Here is a 17,820-nt window from a genome sequence, read left to right on the forward strand (position 1 = left end):
GGAATAGGAAAAGGAAGACTGAAGAGCATTTAAACCAAGATTGTCTGTCTAATCAGGCTTTAGGCCAAACTGTCAAGATCATTCACAGCAAGGGGGTGGTTTAGGACTCCCCTCTGCACCATCCTCTATTCTACTGTTCATTTTTCAGAAGTCATCCAAAATTGGATAGCTTTTATCATGTGCACCTTTGTTACTCTATACAAGACTAACACTGTGTGTCAAAAATAATTGTTTTATTCTTTAATTGAAACAGAAGCTGACCAGGTTCCACCTCCATGAAAAAAATATCACATTTAAAATTGGTTACACTAACAGCCTCCAGTAACACTCAAACAGCACACTATCAACAAAATAAAAACGAAGATGTTCCAAAGAAATATCCATGTTGTCCTCAAAATATTTGTTACACAGAATACAATCAATCAAGTTTACTGGTTATGACAATTCATAGAATTTCTGCAATGTTTTCTTGAGATGCGTACAGTTCACTGCTGCAGTGTATCAGATAGCACAGTGTGTCAGGTGCTATTTCTCCATAAAAAGGCCACTGGAATATCCATCCGATTGTGAACCAGGTTGCAAACTACTGCACAAACTCTCCCAAGAAAAGAAGTTTCCTGAAGATATCACAGCTCATCTTTATCCCAGTCATCCAGATCCACATCACTGAGATCAATATCATCTTCAACTGGAAGCTGTGAAAAAGGGAAGGTTTCAAGCACACATTTAGAAATGCTTAACACCAGGACATCACTAACTTTGAAAGATGCTTACTTCATCCTGAGAGTAAAGCTCTCTCCTGTCATCTCTTTCATGAAACCTCAAATTTATTAAGCACAGGACAAGTAATCAGAATTTAGACTAGAAGTTTGTTTTCTACCAATAAAAATGCTCCAGATAAAGGCAAATACAGATAAACTATGTAACAAAACTACTACCATATTCTACAATTTAATTCCATTTGAAGTATATCAAAGGATTGTAGTAACTTTGGTTTTACAGCAATGTTGAACCTTAAGAACATACTTAATCACTGTGTTATTTATTACACAGGCTTTATCTTACAAACTTTGACATTAAGACATTGATGGTAATGCCAGCATATTGCAGAACCAAAGTCTCCACAACATTCAGGTCTTGAATGCATACACTACCACCTCCTTTACTCAGCATAGGTAATAACACATTTCAGCCTCAAGGGATTCAACTTTCAGATTACATCCTAACAGCTATGCAGGAGTACCTGTCCACAACATCAGATGATGAATCTGGTGTTTGGTCTGGTGGCAGGATTTAGATAACGGGAAACCATCAACACAACTTGCCACAATCTTTAAAGAACAAGATTTTTCACACTGCCAGTTCTTAGTTACTCTATGCAGCCGCTTCTGAACCTAGCAAATCATCAGCACTTTTAGAGATGGAGCACCTCTTACCTCACCATCTTTGCCATCCCAAGGTTCAACTGAATGAATTTTAGGGAAAGCTCCACCACCCACTGGTGCTGTAGAACCACGACCAACAGATAGTTCCCTGAGAAAAAACAAGTTAAAGTTAAATTTAAGAAGTTTCTCCAGTCTCCCATCCACCTGGAACAGCACCTGCTTCACATAAAAGGAAGTAAACTTTTGAGATGTCATCTCTTGAAGCAAATCTAAACTGTCCAGAAGCAAAAGCGTTTCTAATTGAGAAGCAGAAAGTGATAGAGCCCTTAAAGCAGCATTGCAGATTTACAACTGGATCCAAAGAGAGAAACTATGTGAGCTACACTATTTTGTATTTCAGCAGTTGTTGTGGATTAACCCCAGCTAGCAACTAAGCACCATGCAGCCACTCACTCACTCCCCCCCCATCAGCAGAATGGGGGAGAAAATTGGGAAAAGTAGTAAAACTTGTGTGTTGAGATAAGAACGGTTTAATAGAACAGAAAAGAAGAAACTAATAATGATAACACTAATAAAATGACAACAGCAGTAATAAAAGGATTGGAATGTACAAATGCACAGGGCAATTACTCACCACCCACCAACCAACACCCAGCTAGTCCCCCAGCAGCAATTCCCCACCCCCCCACTTCCCAGTTCCTATACGAGATGGGACGTCCCATGGTATGGAATACGCCGTTGGCCAGTTTGGGTCAGGTGCCCTGGCTGTGTCCTGTGCCAGCTTCTTGTGCCCCTCCAGCTTTTTCGCTGGCTAGGCATGAGAAGCTGAAAAAACCTTGACTTTAGTCTAAACACTACTTAGCAACAACTGAAAACATCAGTGTTATCAACATTCTTTGCATACTGAACTCAAAACAGCACTGTACCAGCTACTAGGAAGACAGTTAACTCTATCCCAGCTGAAACCAGGACAGCAGTGTAACAATCATGGATAAATACAGCCCCTTTAACAGTATGTTGTTTACCAGTTAAGACAACTCCAAAAGGAGTCTGTAATTCTAGTTTTGAAAGTCACCTGCAACTGTTAACTTGAAATTACTAGTGATTTTTTTAGTGGAGACTAAGCCTCCACAGGTTACAATGGGTATGAGGTATTTGAGACACTCCATCCTGCACTTGCTAGTTAGGCTTGCTCAAAAAGCCTAACATTAAAAACCTGAAGAGCTAATCCCTTTGCATTCTTTCAGAAGCAAATAAGACTGCATCAGCATTCCTCCTTAGATGGAGTCTAGAATTTTTATGCTTGTCTCAGTGCCGATTTCCTTACTTTTGGTCAACACTGTTGAGACTGCCTATTAGATTACAAAAGCTGCACACAGCAAGCTGAGTTAACAGCCAGCTACATTGACTGTCATTGTACTGCTTTCTTTAGGCAGCACAGCTGCACTGAAGTGTCAGGTAAGAGATTATTCTAGCAAGTATTGCTGTGTAGTAAGACAATACCAAACCAATTATCTAACGTAATACAAGCTGTTAAGTTGGCTGTTGTGTCCTGGAAGCACCATCCACCCTTAACAGGAAAGGCCTCACTAAGATGGATTTTGTAGACTAAGGGAATTTGCCATGTCTGCGAAAAGGCAGACATTTCTCACACACACATTAGTACAGACTGCCTGGTATTGCTCCTCTTGCATCTGAATCCTAAATTTTAGCTGATACTCTGAGAACATTCCCTTTTTGGCATAAAGAAGAAAGTCTGATCGCTTACACAGGTAAGAGAATACAGCACTGCTTCCATTAACCCAGCAGGAACAGGGTTGAATTAACATGCTGCTTATGGCAAGGTGGCAAAGAGACTGTTGTACTTGCTTTTGCAATTCTGACTGTCCTCTGCCATTCTCCAAGCAAGGACATAGAAATAACACTGCTAATGTAAACTCTCAAAGGCTCTTACATACCTTCTGGCAGCTGGTGTTTTATCCAGAAGCAGAGTTCCCACTTCATTTTGACCATGTTTAAGTAACAGTTTAAGTTTAGCTGCTCTGTTTCAGTGCTGCTGCCACCTTCTATGCTCCTGTCCATTTCCCTTCCCCATTCAATTCTTCTCAGCACTGGCTCTTGCCCAACTACACAAGAGGCAGTTTCAGGGAACCTGAGTTGAGCAGAGAGCTATAGACTTTTTGGATCAATTGCTTCAGCTCTCCCGATTAGCTTATTGGGTGCCAGGGGAATGGGGAAGGAGAGGGTGGGAGGGGGAAGACAGGAATAGATGAACCAGAAAGATGAACAGCAACATACAGAACCTCAACAGCACCCATTTAGATTCCCAAACTGGGAACTTCCCAATTACTAATCAGACTGCACCACTTGAATTAATTAGTATTGATTACCAAGTCACATTAATTTCTTGAGCTACCAGAGAACCAGAATTTCTCAAGATCAAAGCTCAATTCTGTTCTCAAAAGTTGTGCTAACTACCATTTAAGTCTAAATGACCAGCTACTTAATTTTGTCCACCACAAAAAGGTAGCGACTGCTTTAGTAGTTGCAATTTCCACTGAAATCATTCCCTTACTCCAGTGAATGCTCATCCTCTTAATTCTCTCAACTGTGCAAGTCTTGTCAGATCCAGGAGAGCGATTTTGGTCTGAACAGTCTCAGCCCCAGTTACAGAAATATTTAAGTCACTTAAAGATTTCATACCTGAGAAACTCATTAATCCCTTGCTCACTGAACGACCCTTTCAGAAGGGCAAATTTCATCTTCCGAGCATTAACAGCTGCCATTGCTGGATAACCAAAGCCTCCAATCCCCAGAGAGCTCTCAAGATCTGACTGAGCACCTGCTTCTGTCCACAGCCACCTTGAGGAAAAGATAAAATAGAAAATGAATAATTAGGATAGGCACTACAATCATTTTGAAGTTGCACATATCCTGGAACTCTGCAGAGTTCAGGATGGGCTCTGAACTGCCCTTGACAGTGTCAACTGTTACTAAAGTCAGCAGGGACTAGAGGGTCCCAATCTTGAACCATGTAACAGAAGAAAGCCTCTCCTCAACAACACCTGTAGGCCAACTCCATGCTCACAGCTGGATCAGAACAACAGCTGTGAAAGAGTCCAGGGCAAGAACTATGTTACCAATCTGAACGAATTACACTTCAGCCTATACTAAGCAAGGTTTAAAATGACTCAAGTCACAGATCTAAACATGACAAAGTACTGCCCAAGGCACACTGTAGAGGATTTCTGGCCAAAGACTGAAAGACCACTATTTCACTCAGTATTAGTGCCTCACTGGTCAGGTCTCAGTTCCTCCAATGCTTAGTAAGTCCCCTGAAGGACCTCTGGAATGAGTCAATCTCAGCATTTTCCCCCAGGCTTTCATGCCATTTCACACCCTTTTCACAGCAGTCAGTGTGTCAGAATAACTCTCACTTCCCAGAGAAGTCCCACAGATCCTAACCTCTATTTGAGAGGAGAAAAGGCAAAACCTGCTGGCCTGCTTCTCTGAGAGCACGAAACTTGTTAAACTGCAGTTTACTTTTTTTTTGTTAAGAATTCAGCAGTCATACCAGCAGACTTACCCACCAGCAAAAGACTCTAAAAGAAACTGGATAAATACTGCCCTAAAATATTTTAGCATTCAGAACAAGAGTAAAAGATGCTTAACCTGATCTCATTAATGCTTAGATATCACTTGTAAATGCAGGATTTGAGGTGGATGAAAAGAAAAAAAACAATCAGCAGTTTATTCTAAAGCCACAGCATCCCCTCCTGCAGTACAGTTAGTAGAATACCAACATACACCATCCTGAACAAGGAACAACTCTTACCTGCAGATGAATCACTCATACAAATTCCATCCTGTTATCTCTAAAACCTCACATCTTTTGCAAGAGGACCAGTCTACAACGACACTTACCCCCACATTTTCTTTTTGTATTTTTCAGCCATTTTTAACATGACATCAAGGTAAGAATTCCTCCCTGAAGCTCCTGTTTGTTAGACAGAATTGGACAAGTTAAAAAACCACAACTAAATGCTTCAAGTGACAAATTCATACAGAAGTCTGCTTGCTTGTATGTCTACCTGTGTCAAGAATATGAGGCAGGACAGAAATGATGCAGAGCTGATGAGCATCACAGGTACTCTTCAGAACATCTTCGTTAATTATCTAGAAGAAAGCCACAGAAAGTCAGTAAGAGTAAGACTTGGTTACCCAGCTGTGACCGCATTTCCCTCCAACAGCCTATAAACTCTATCCTACAAGGTAATAAGCACTGAAGCAACTTGACACAAAAGCTTACAAGCCTCTCCTACTTCACTGGTCCCCCAACACAAGACTGATTACAAAGTTCACAAAATCTTCTGTTGAGACTTGCAGCAACAGGAAATAAGCAGTACCAAATAAGGTTTATAGAGAGCACAGTAAGATATCACTTCTTGCTCCAAATCCCTGTCCTTGGACCAGGGCTGGAAACAGCACACCCATACACCTATGTATATGCCTATAGGTTTCAGTCATGGTGCTGCTAGCATAAGGAGAGCCAGCAGGGTGCAGCATTTGCTGAAGATGAGGACATTTCATCAACATTAACAGAGCAATACCATTTTTGTGTGATCCACCTTAAAAAGGAATCAACCCATTTATCTGCATCAGTGGTCTCCAAATTTTGATTGTGCACCCCTATCAGTAAAAAATTTTCTAAGCAAGCAACCCTGATATATGTATTTTAATTATATACCTGTACTACTGTACTAACATATACATTATAAAGCATACAGAAAACGGACATTTTAAAAGGATAACAAGGATGAAATAAACATTTTAAAATATCTTTAAGTTTATTAATGGTACAAATTTTTTTCTTGCACCCCAAGGGGTTGTCTTGCATGCACCCCACTTTGGAGACAACCGATCACCATTTCAAATCTACCAACATCAAGCTGAAACTAGAAGTCACCACACAGAGGGTGGAATTTTCTGGCCAACAAGCAAGATTAGTCATCATGCATCTCCTAATGGATGGCTTACAAATGACAAAACCCTGCCCTCTTGTAAAAAAAAAGGCATGGCACAGAACCCAACATTTTGACTCTTCAAGAGAGGATTGAGACACTCTGGCACCACTCTGTCAGTGCCTTCAATGTATCAATTCTGATAATCTTTCAGTCAACAACAAATTCACAGTAAAAAAATAACAGAAAACTGAATGATCAGTCTTGCCATCCTTGACCTGCTGCAAAACAGTGTGCAAGCAGCATATTTAGGCTGTTTTTACAGTTGAAACAGTCCTGTAAGAACTGCTGCAAAGGATGTGACGGAAAAGCACTTTGAAAAAATTATGTAGAGGTACCTCCAGGAGCTCAGGTGGTGGTGCATTATCAGAAAACAGATCCAGAGCACGAGCAATGATATCAGATCTAGTTCTCCCACCATCATAATCAACAGGGTCTTCTCCTTTCTGGAAGATTTTAATGGTGGGAAATCCACGAATCTGAAAGACAAGTTTAAGTCATCAGCTCAAATAAATCTGAATATTTATGGTGGAAGTTATCTGCTACTCTGATGTGTTCTAGATTAAGAGAAAGGGAAGAGAGAACATCTACATGAATCCAGTCTCACAGCAGGTTATAACTGAACCTGAACAATTTTGTAGCTTCCTACTTGTGCAACAATTCAAAACAAAGTTAAAACAGTGTTTCAGTGTGAGTTAAGTTTTAGGCCTGATGAATCAGCAATGGTGTCACCTCAATTTAGACACACCAAGCACTGCAGGTTTAAGTGTCATGAGGACTATCTTAACTCTTTGTATTTATTAGACATTAGTTTCCCATTTCATCTGTAGGGAAACAGCACTGTGGCTACATGGCAACAAGTGGATCTTAAGCTCCCTCTGCTACATTTCCAGTAAAACTTGTTCAGTGTACATGCCGACTGCCAGCCACGTACACTTAAAGGTAAACTAAGCAGCACACTAAGTTCCCTGTACTGTATTAAAAATTCAAGAGTATCAGTTCACTTTGGGCACACATCATAGCTGATCTGGGCAGCTAATATTGTTGGAGTGATCCCTGATAACTGGCTCCAACATGTACAGGTACATGTGGGGGTTCTGAAGATGCTCAGCCAGCACAGTCTGAAAGGAGAGATCTCTCACTTCAGATGATAAAGGTATACAAGATCTTACAGAAATGAACAGCCTTTTTCATCAGCATCATCCAGATTTATTCCTTTCTTCTCACTCCATTTACTTATATTGTTACTGACATTCAGGAATGAATTATTTGTGGAAAAATGCTATTTGTCACTTAACATTATTTTTAGCACAAAACACTTAAGAGGTACCAGATTAAGGAACAGTTCAGTAAGCATTAAAGGGAAATCTGACATGCTAGAGATGGAAAGGAAACTGTAACCACTGCAGAGACATTTACCCCGTATCGGCCTGCCAGCATCTGATTGACTGTTGCATCTACTGCAGCCAGCTTTACTTTTCCCTTTGTTTGTTCTTTCACCTCAGTGGCAGCAGCTGCCCATTCTGGTTCCAGGCTGAAAAACAAAGAGTACAACTGCTCTAAGCTCTCTTAGAGCTAGCAAAAGTATACCACGTTCCACCATTCTGTAGCATACTGCACTCAGGGAAAAAAAGTCTCTGCAGAGAATGACAGCTAGGAGGGTTATTCCAAATGAGACTGAAGTCCTGCAACTGAAGAAATGAAAAGGTTAATAAAAGTTCTGGATCTTATTTCTGCTGGTAACTGGGAATTTTACTGCTAAGGAGGAATGCAGCCAGAGCACCACCAGGGTGCCCTGAGCAGGAAAAGCCCACACATTTTTGTTAAAACACCTTACAGAAAACCCCACTTCTGATATACCAGAGATGCAAGGTCTCTTTTAGGGGATTAAAGGTATCGCACAAAACTAAGCAGTAATGGGAAATGAATTGTCAAAGAAAAACCTCATTTACTTTTTGCAGTGCCCACACCATGGGGCATAAAACTCCACCATCCACACATCGTCACTGTTTATGACGTTCTTATCAAAGCTGTCATCGGTCAGCTCAATCACATCCTTCTTATCTCCACCTCCGCTCTCTCGGCTCTGTAAGAAACAAACAGACCCTCACTTAAGATGTAAGCAAAATTGGTTTCCCACACAAGCCCTCTCCTGCATGTCATGTCGTACAAAATGGTCTTTATTTGAATGAGATACAAAAGAGGCAGTGTTAGGTCATATACCTTTCCCATTTTAGAACTGACAATACACACAGCCTACTCCTAGAGCACTTTCAAGAAACAGCAAGTGAACTTCCCCCCCCCCCCCCCCCCGCAAAAAAAGACAAATCAAGTCAAACTGACTAACAAGATGTGGGAACACTTCCCCAGTTCCTGATGCTCTGACCTGTCAAAGAACAAAGTGCTCTCTAACACCCCACCACCCCGCTGTGCCCTGGTTTCCAGGCAAAACAAACGTGCGAGTGCAATACACACTACCAGTCCACCTAGGTCTTATCTAGCCAGCCTGAGGATGTTGGAGTATACTTGCTCCATGATTTAGAAACAGTAGTAGGAGCCAGAAGCTTTTCAATTTACCTTCAGGGAGAAATCCAGCAAGCCAACACCAGAACAACACTACTAAATTAGAAAAAACTCACCCATCTAGCTTAGACTAGGACTAGACAAACGGTACTTAAACCAGTTGGATAATGGGGCTCACAGAGACCTCAAAGTTCAAAGGGAGATGCACCTGGGGAAGAATAACCCCATGCACCAGTACACACTGGGGACTGACTAGCTGGAAAACAGCTTTTCAGAGAGGGATCTGGGGAGTCCTGGTAGACAAGCTGAGCATAAGCCAGCAATGCATCCCCCTGTGGCAAAGGCACCCCACAGTCTCCTGAGCTGCACTAGGCCAGCAGGTCTGGGGAGGTGAACTTTCTCTCTGCTCAGCACTGTGTGAAACACCTGGAGTGCTGTGTCTAGTTCTGGGCTCCCCAGTATAAGAGGCATGCACACACTGGAGCAAGTCCAAAGGTAAAAGCTGATTCAGGGCTTTAAGCATCTCACATATGACAAGAGGTTGAGAAAGCTGGGATTGCTCAGCTGGAAGAGAAGGCTCAGCATAGATCCTATCCAGGTATATAAATACCCAAATGGAAGGGAGTAGAGAAAACAAAGGCAGACTCTTCTCTGCAATGCCCAGTGTCAGGACAAAAAGGGCTTAAGGTGAAATACAGGAATTTAATTTAAACATAAGAGAAAACTTTTCTACTGTGAGGGTGGTCAAACACTGGAACGAGTTGCCCAAAGAGTGCCATACATGTGGAGTCTCAGTCCTTGGAGATACTCACAACTTGATGGGACACAGCCCTGAGCAATCTGCTCTAGTTGACCCGGCACTGGGCAGGGGGGCTGGGCTGGACTAGACAACCTCCAGAGGTCCCTTCCAACTTCACCTATTCTGTGAACTGAGTCAGGAGCACAAGCTCCAATCTCCTGTACAGGACAGTTTTCAGTTGAAAACAAACACACACATTCCCTCAAATACCTGTTTCCCAGAACTATATCCTCCACTTCTGCCACTAAGACGGTCTTTCACCAGGGACCGAAGAGCACTTAGAGCAGCATCGACAATAGCATCACTTGTCCTGCCACCTGCAACACAGCAAAATGAGTGATTAAAGCATCAAAAGGCCAGTTTAAGGTAGGCCTCTGACTTAATTACAAACTTAATATTCCTTCATCCTGAGGATTTTTCAGGAAAAGCAGGACTGGGCTATGAGTGATATGGTAGTAGTGGTGGGACATCACTGACTTAAACAGAAGCAGCAGGATTGACTTCACTCCACTTTTCAACTACTCCCTTTATCTGATGCAGGGGGAGGGGGGGAGGGTGACTGGCAAACTCCCAGTAAACAGGAAGAAAGGAATAATTCTTTGGATCTGCCTATCAACCTCCACCAACTACAAATTGCAGGTGGGACTGTTAGCACATGCTATGACATGCACAATTTGGTCAGACAAGTCCCACCCCTCTGTGTCTCAGTTACTATAAGCACTAGACAGGAAGGAAACACCACACAAGACAGAATTAACAGCTACCATAATTACTGTATTCAGGGAAGTTTTTAGGCATGCAACACGTGAAAGAGTACCACATTTACCCTGATAATCCTCTGCTTTGTTTTTGTTGGCTCCAAATATCTTGATAGTTGGAAACCCTCTGACTCCATACTGTCCACCCAAGGACTGATGTTTATCTGCATCTACTGCACCTACTTTCACTACACCCTGTGGAAATAAAAACCAAAAACTAAGACGACTTCTACAGTGATTTAACACATTGTATACTCTGTGTGTGCTGGAGAGAAAAAGAGTTATTAGGAGGGTAAGAAAACAGTCACCATAAGAGGCGTTATCCCCCCAAAAGCATTAAACTACAGAACACCATATATGTCCCTTTCTTTCTTCATCCTGACAAACAAAACTTTTAAATTCTTTGGGTTTTTTTTTTTAGTTGGGTTTTGTTTTGTTGGTTTGGGGTTGTTTTTCTGGTTTTATTATTTTTAAGGGAAATATATTTCACATAGGCAAGAGTTTAATAAATCACCACATGACCAAGTTTTCTGTAGTTAAAGAAATACTCATCACCAACAGCTTAAAGCTGTTTTCAGCTATTTGGTTCATGCTGTTCAGAGGCAGGTGACAGAACAGCTAGGAAGAAAAGAGAAACATGCTATTTTGGGGGATGGTTGGGTTCTAATGTCCTCTGGTGCTGTTAAAAGCAGCCCTGAAAAACAGTAACAGGAATTCACAGGGACAGAACTGACTTACTTCCTGTACAATTCAATGGCTTCTTTTAAAAAAGAAAAAACCCACAAAAATCCTGACTTTAAGTGCCTCTGACTGGTCACTTCTCTGACTGGACAAGTACAATTAAAGTGATATGGTTTTGGGGACCAAATCCCACCTCCATGTTCCCAAGCCAGATGACAAACAGCCCAATTCTCCTCAATCCACTGCCACAGGCACATTTCAAAGGTTAAACTTACTTTTAATGCTGTTGCTGCTTTCTTCCACTCAGGGGTTAGTCTTTGACAATGGCCACACCTTTAAAAAAAACAAAACAAAACAAAACCAACAGTAATTGTCATTCAGATCTGACAACTATTTCCAAAGTAGAGCGGTCTTGTTGGGTTTGCAATTACAGAACAGTCACTCACAGCAAATTGTGGGAGACTTAAGATCTACTCATGAGGAGGGGAAGAGGCTATGCCACAACATCACATCATCACTCAGACTTCTGAAGAGAAACCTCCACATGTATTATATAAGTGCATACACACACACACACAAAAGCTAACTGGCTTTCCTAACAGAGGTAAATGTGCACACCAAAATCCAGATATGCACGCTAGACTGCTTGTTGCAAGCTAAAATGGACCTGTGATAAGGCCTGAAAAAAATTATTCTAGAGGTAACTTCTCAACTAGCAAGAATTTGTGGCACGTTTCCTGGAGGTGTCTGGGGGAAAAGACCGACAGCTGACCAGCAACTAGCATATAATCACAGCATCACAAGTCTGTAGAGAAAGAGGAGCTGCTCATTTACTTATACCAGTTCTACACTATTACCATTGTTCAACAGCTTTCTGTTGCCTGTAAAACTGCAACAACGCTAGAAGCAGCACAGCAAGCTTTCCCCATAACCTCTCAGTCCAGAGTCAGGCTGTTGCAATCAATGAAAGGCCCCTTTCTACAGAACGTGGAGCTTTGGATGGCAAAAGCACAGAGGATTTGTGCAAAGATGGAATATACATCACCAGAATTTACGTGGAAGAGATTCCACACACTGGACATGAGCAGGATGGGAGATAGAGGTGCTAAATTAAGATGCACAAAGCCAGTATTTTTCAATGGAAATGGGAAATTCTAAGTGCGAATTCAGATCTGTGCTTTCACATGAGAATCAGGTTCAGAAAGAGAGAATTGAGGAGCCTTCTCACTTACTTATTGATCCACTAACCACTTTGATTGGTCATTTTTAATACTAATTTCAGTAGAGAAACTGAAGTAGTAAAATGGCATACCCTACTTGCCAGCTTGAAACCAATTCCTGCCTTTTTCCACTCTTGACGATATTTAAAATAGGAATCCCAACTACAGCTATCTGGCTAGTCACAAGGCCATCAAACTTATAACTGTACTGCCAACAACTGAATGAAACCCTGGACTGATCAGCAGCAGATTCCTATGCTGCTCCTCCATGCTAAGAGCAAATAAGTACACAGCTGTAATTCTTACCATGGGGCGTAGAACTCCACGAGCCACAGGCTCTCACTCTGAATGACCTCCTTGTTGAAGTTAGTTGGTGTTAGCTCTATCACATCATCGCTGGCTGAATATAAACAGTTAACTGCCAGGAATAACGTACAGCTCACTGTGCCTAGAACAAAAAGCAAAGCAGTCAGCGTTCCTGCAGAACATTTATGATTCTCCTGTTGCCATGGCTAAATCACCTCCCCACTGCCTGCAAATCAGCAGCAGGGGGAGGAAATCAGGGAAAGGGATTCCAGTTTGGCTGGAAAAAAAAGGAACTTAAGGCAAGATATACGCTTTCCCTCCTCACTTAAATCCTGATTCCACAGGATCATGTAATATATTCTCTGTGCCTTAAGCTAGCTGGAATTATGCCACCCCTGCTATGGCCCTCCAGACAGTCTTTTGTCAAAGCTGCTACCCTAAATACTACTGGTACAAACCCAGCAGAACTTCCACAGGTATCCCCACGATAAGCTATGTTTTCTTTCAGTTCTTTCTCACAGAAACTCCTAAACCAACTGTCCACACTTCTTGCACAGCAGGCACTCAAACATATCTTTTATAGGATCACATAATGCAGGACTGTCCCAACTAGTCTTAGTACAGTTACAGTGATTTTAGGGCCAGCACTTGATGCACTGGTAGTGTAAGGAGCTCCTTCATTCTTGGTCATAAGGATCTTGGTCTACCAGTAATTCATCTCTCTAGCAACAGACTGGAGAACAGCAGCTAAATCTCTCTGGTTCACAACTCTAGCACTCTTAGAATGCTAAAAAAGTTATCATTAAAAGGTACAAGGAAATTGCTTTCTCTTAAGAAGACTTCATACTTCTGGTCACTTTGGGATCTTATTATTGCTTGCAACTTTCCACATAAAACCTCGTAATCCTTCCTTCTACCTAGTCAGAGAGGTTGAGAGATGACTTGATGAAAGATGACGAGTATCTCTAACAAAATTCACATAGCAAAAGACTTTTCCTAATCCACCAAAGACTGGAGGAAGTAAGAGCTCAGACACTGCAGTTAGAACTAGGCAAAAAACAATTAGCTTTGCTGCAAGCAGTTAATAACTTGCATGGTCAGCTGCACATTTTCTCTCAAGACTGAATATGAGAGGAAGATGCAGTTCAGTGATGCAGAAACCCTACAGCACATGGTACACAGACGGCACAGCATCACCTACACTTTATCAGTCCTGCTCAAAAAAAGCCAGTTTCATTACACCTACTCTGTAGGTGAGAGAAGCTGACAAATAACATCTTCCAGGTTACTCTGCCAGAGATCAGGACTGAATTGCCACACTGCAACCCAGTGCCCTATCCACTGCACCATTCCCCCTCCTAATGGCTAGCCCTAGGACCCAAGCCTTTTCTTTTGGCCTGATCTCAGTTGGTTTCCACCACCAGATTCACACATTAGATTGGCTCTCTCCCTTCAGTATGCCCCACACAAACAACACTGATCAACAGACTTCCAAGGCTATCTGTGGCTGTCACAGCATGTTACAGTGACCTACAGTAGCATCTGCTGCTGGGGTAGAGTAAGAAAACACAGATGGAAAAAACCTACTTGAACATTACAGTCATTCTCAAGAGAGAAACCCTTTTATAGATGGAAAAAGAGCATTAAATCGAAATCAGCATATTGTGGCATCACCTAAAGAGATCTCTGGCAGAATACATTCAGAAGCTGAACAGAGTTCACTCAGCCATTTCTGTCACTTCAAATAGAGAAGTTCTAGCTTATGCAAAAACACCTGCTAAAGAGAACTCATGAAAGAAAGCACATGGTGAAATTCACCTAGTCAGGTATCACTGCATTTTTGTTTAAGCTACGACTCATGAACTGGTAGCATAACATTCCTTTCTATAGTGAAATTTTCAAGATTTAATTAATCTTTAGCAAATAAAACGCTCATTTTCCTACAAGCATCTAAGCCAGGAAAATACAAATCTGTTCTTGACATTAAAGCAAAAAAAACCAACCTCAGATACTCTGATTTTGAAAGTTGTTTTCTAAGGTAAGCAAATTAGATGGATAGGAGCACAGTTAAACCAACTAAGGCAGCTACATGCTGGTATTGCTAGTCCTCATTGAAAAGCCAAATTGTAACTCTAAGGATTTGTTAAAAAAAGCTTTTGCCACTGGATGATGATTCTGTGAACTGCCTCCTTAAATACGCACCCCTTGCGCAGCAGAGCTCGGTGTGCTGAAGTTCACCTGTCTCTGCACATCTGCGCTCGGTGAGCGAGAGCCTTCCCCGTTCGGCCCCGTGCAGTGTTAGCTGCACCCTCGACATTTCTATAAAGGGGTCCGCGGGGGACTACTTAACAGGTTTACCGATTTATTCGGCACAGAAGACCCAGCAGCAGGGGGAGGGGAAGAGGAAGTGCAATTCTCCACGGACTCCTCCCTTTGTCTTCAGTCATTACTTTCCGACTGCCCTTACAGCACTAGATCCCAGTTCAGGGCAGCCGGGCAAGTAAAACATCACCATTTACTGGAAACCAAAGCGGTTCGGATTTTACTTTTTTTTTTTTTTTAATTAGGGTGAGAGATAAGCACCATTTTCTTTTTTGTTGTTGTTGGGATCTTTAGGCCGTCTACCCGCACTCCGGTTACCCACCGAGTAACCTGGGGCGGCGAATCCCCCCCCTGCCCCGGGGGGCACAGCGGCTCGGACCGGCAACGGCCGAAAGGCGGCTGCAGGCGCTGCCCCCCGCTCCACGAGCCACCCGCCCGGCCGCCGGCCACCCCGGAGCGCGGCCCGCACGGCCTAGAGCCCTCGACCCATCCCCGAGCGGGAGACGGGCGCACGGCGGCTCCCAGCCCCTCCCCAGCGGCCGGCCGGCCGCCCGCTCCCTCAGCTCGGCGCCTAGCTCCCTCCCGCCGCGACGGGCCCACACCGGACAGCCGGGGCGAGGGAAGCCGGGACCGGCCAGCCACCCCCTCACGCCGCCCAGCCGGCCGGCCAGCCAGCCACCCCACCCCCCCCGGTCCCCTCGGCTCCTACCCCACCAGAGACGACCCACAGCGCACGCCCCCATGGCTGCCCCCCTCTCCCTCGGCCGCCGCTACTAGAGCCTGTCCGCCCCGCCCCCCGGCCCACGCGCCGCGCGTTCCGCACCGTGGCCGCCGCCCATTGGCGGCGCCGGCGCTCGCGCACTGGCATAGCCAATGGGGGGAGGCCGCGTCAGTCGCTGCTGGGCGCGGGTGGCCGGAGGAGGCTCTGAGGGGCGGAGGAGGGTGGGGCCTGGCCTGGTCTGGTTTGGTCTGGTGGGCCGGGGCCGGGGATGGGGATGGGGATGGGGATGGGGATGGGGATGGGGATGGGGTGGGAGCAGTGTCAGCAGTGTCGTGGGGTTGGCCGGGAGCTGCCGAGGGCAGGAGGGTGGCAGAGGCGTGCCTGGTGAGCGCTGCCAGTAGGCTGCCCCGGGCAAAGCGCTCTCAGCCTGCTTCTAGCAGCTTCCCAGGGTCCTGCCGCAGCCAGAGCGCCCTCAGCTGCTACCCGCCTCGCAGCCCTGGTGGGTGTCTGGGTCTGGGCTGAAACCCGCGCAGGCCTTCAAGAAGAAGGAAGGCAGGCCAGTGTTTTGTCCTGTTTGGTGCCCGAGCTTCTTTTGTACTGCCTTTCAGTGCAAACGTAAGTCTCAAGGACTTGACAGTCTGAATGGTGTCACTGTGAAAACCAAGACAGGCATCTAGATTTGAAAAAAAAAATTTGTTTGCAAGTCACAAGCTTCCATGTAAAAGTAGAAATTAGCCTAGCTGCATCTGCTGTAGGCCAAGGAAATAAAAGTAGGGGGAGAGGGCAGCTCGTGCATGGTAGTATGAGTGCTGTTGAAACCTAGATAACCTGCTTGCATCCAACAGAGACTTGGAAAGTTTGGGTCCATCAGCACAATGTGTATATGGCTATTTTGTATGAAAAATCAGCATCGCATTTCAAGAGCTTCAGCAACAACGGATTAAAAAAGATGGGTCTTCCCCCCCCCCCCCCCCATGACTACACATTGCAGGAGGGTACTAGAGCTTGGGGCTATGTTGTTGGTGGGCTTAGATGCAGACAAAAGGTTTTTGCAGAGCTTGGATTCAGCGGTTAAGTGAGCTGTGAATTTTTTAGTGTAGTGGTAGTAGCTGGACTTAATGTACTGTTTAAATAGAATTTTTCAGCAGTTGGATCTTAAGTGGTCTAAATTTTACCCCCATCCATACGCCCATTGCTTCATGCTCACAAGTAGTGCTTTTCGGTAGGATTAAGTCCTGCTTTTTAAGAGTACAAAATTGTTAGCACGGTAGTGAGAACAGGCAGCCATTTTCACCTTCAAGATGTTTCAGATATGGAGGAACAGGGATGCATGAAATAAAAGTTTTAACCAGAATACTGACATCTTGGCATTTCCATCCATAAAAGGGCAGCCTTCTGAGCAGGCAGGTTCAAGTTTGTGGCAATTCCTAGATCTTAAGATAAAACATACCTCACCTATTATTTTACTGACTCCTAAAGCAAACAGGAGCTGCTCTGCAGATTCTTTCCCAAGGAAATGAGTGTTTCTCTTAAGTTTCACCCGTATGATGACAAAAATAAACATGACACCTTGGGGCACTATTGAGCAGTTAGCATGACATTGGCTCCAGGTAAAATCCTCAAAACCAGAAATAATTGAAGGATAGTTTTATGGCATGTAAATTGGCAGAGAAAATTGATAATTTGGGGCGGGTGCCTAATAGAAGGAACTAGGTAGAGGTAGTGTATTTTATTTTGCATCAGTGTCATGCAACAGTAAGTTGAATGGCTGTGTTTAACATTTCTATAGCACCAAGAAACCTGTGTTAAAGTACCTATTACTGAATAGGAAGCTTTTAACACAGATCTTTACTGACTTGGTAAATTCCTAGTGAGTTACTGCAGGAAACAATTCTATACCAGGAGCAAGTCAATATTTTTATGTGTGTTCTGGAAATACACCTAAGATACTGCCGATAAAACCTGCACCAAGACAAATATTAGTACAGTGATAAATAACGATGAAAATAGGGCAATGATACAGGGTATTTGATAAATGAGCTGCCTTCAGACAAAACGCTTTAAGGGTTTTAATGAGTTCACGT

General features: G+C 43.6%; 1 protein-coding gene across 1 annotated transcript; it reads right to left on the reverse strand.

Moving 5' to 3' along the window:
- Nucleotides 1-216: 216 nt before the first annotated feature.
- On the reverse strand, nucleotides 217-15,804 carry PDIA6 (protein disulfide isomerase family A member 6). Its single transcript, XM_049819597.1, has 13 exons — nucleotides 15,725-15,804; nucleotides 12,694-12,835; nucleotides 11,443-11,500; nucleotides 10,555-10,681; nucleotides 9,939-10,045; nucleotides 8,359-8,492; nucleotides 7,826-7,940; nucleotides 6,745-6,885; nucleotides 5,477-5,561; nucleotides 5,310-5,382; nucleotides 4,089-4,247; nucleotides 1,437-1,533; nucleotides 217-695 (listed from the first exon to the last, which is right to left on the reverse strand). Exons 1-13 carry the CDS (start codon nucleotides 15,756-15,758, stop codon nucleotides 627-629), a joined length of 1,341 nt encoding a protein of 446 aa, XP_049675554.1. The 5' UTR covers nucleotides 15,759-15,804; the 3' UTR covers nucleotides 217-626.
- Nucleotides 15,805-17,820: the final 2,016 nt, after the last annotated feature.

The sequence above is a fragment of the Accipiter gentilis genome, chromosome 16 (genome assembly GCF_929443795.1).
Source record: "Accipiter gentilis chromosome 16, bAccGen1.1, whole genome shotgun sequence".
In the NCBI taxonomy this organism is placed as follows: Eukaryota; Metazoa; Chordata; class Aves; order Accipitriformes; family Accipitridae; genus Astur; species Astur gentilis.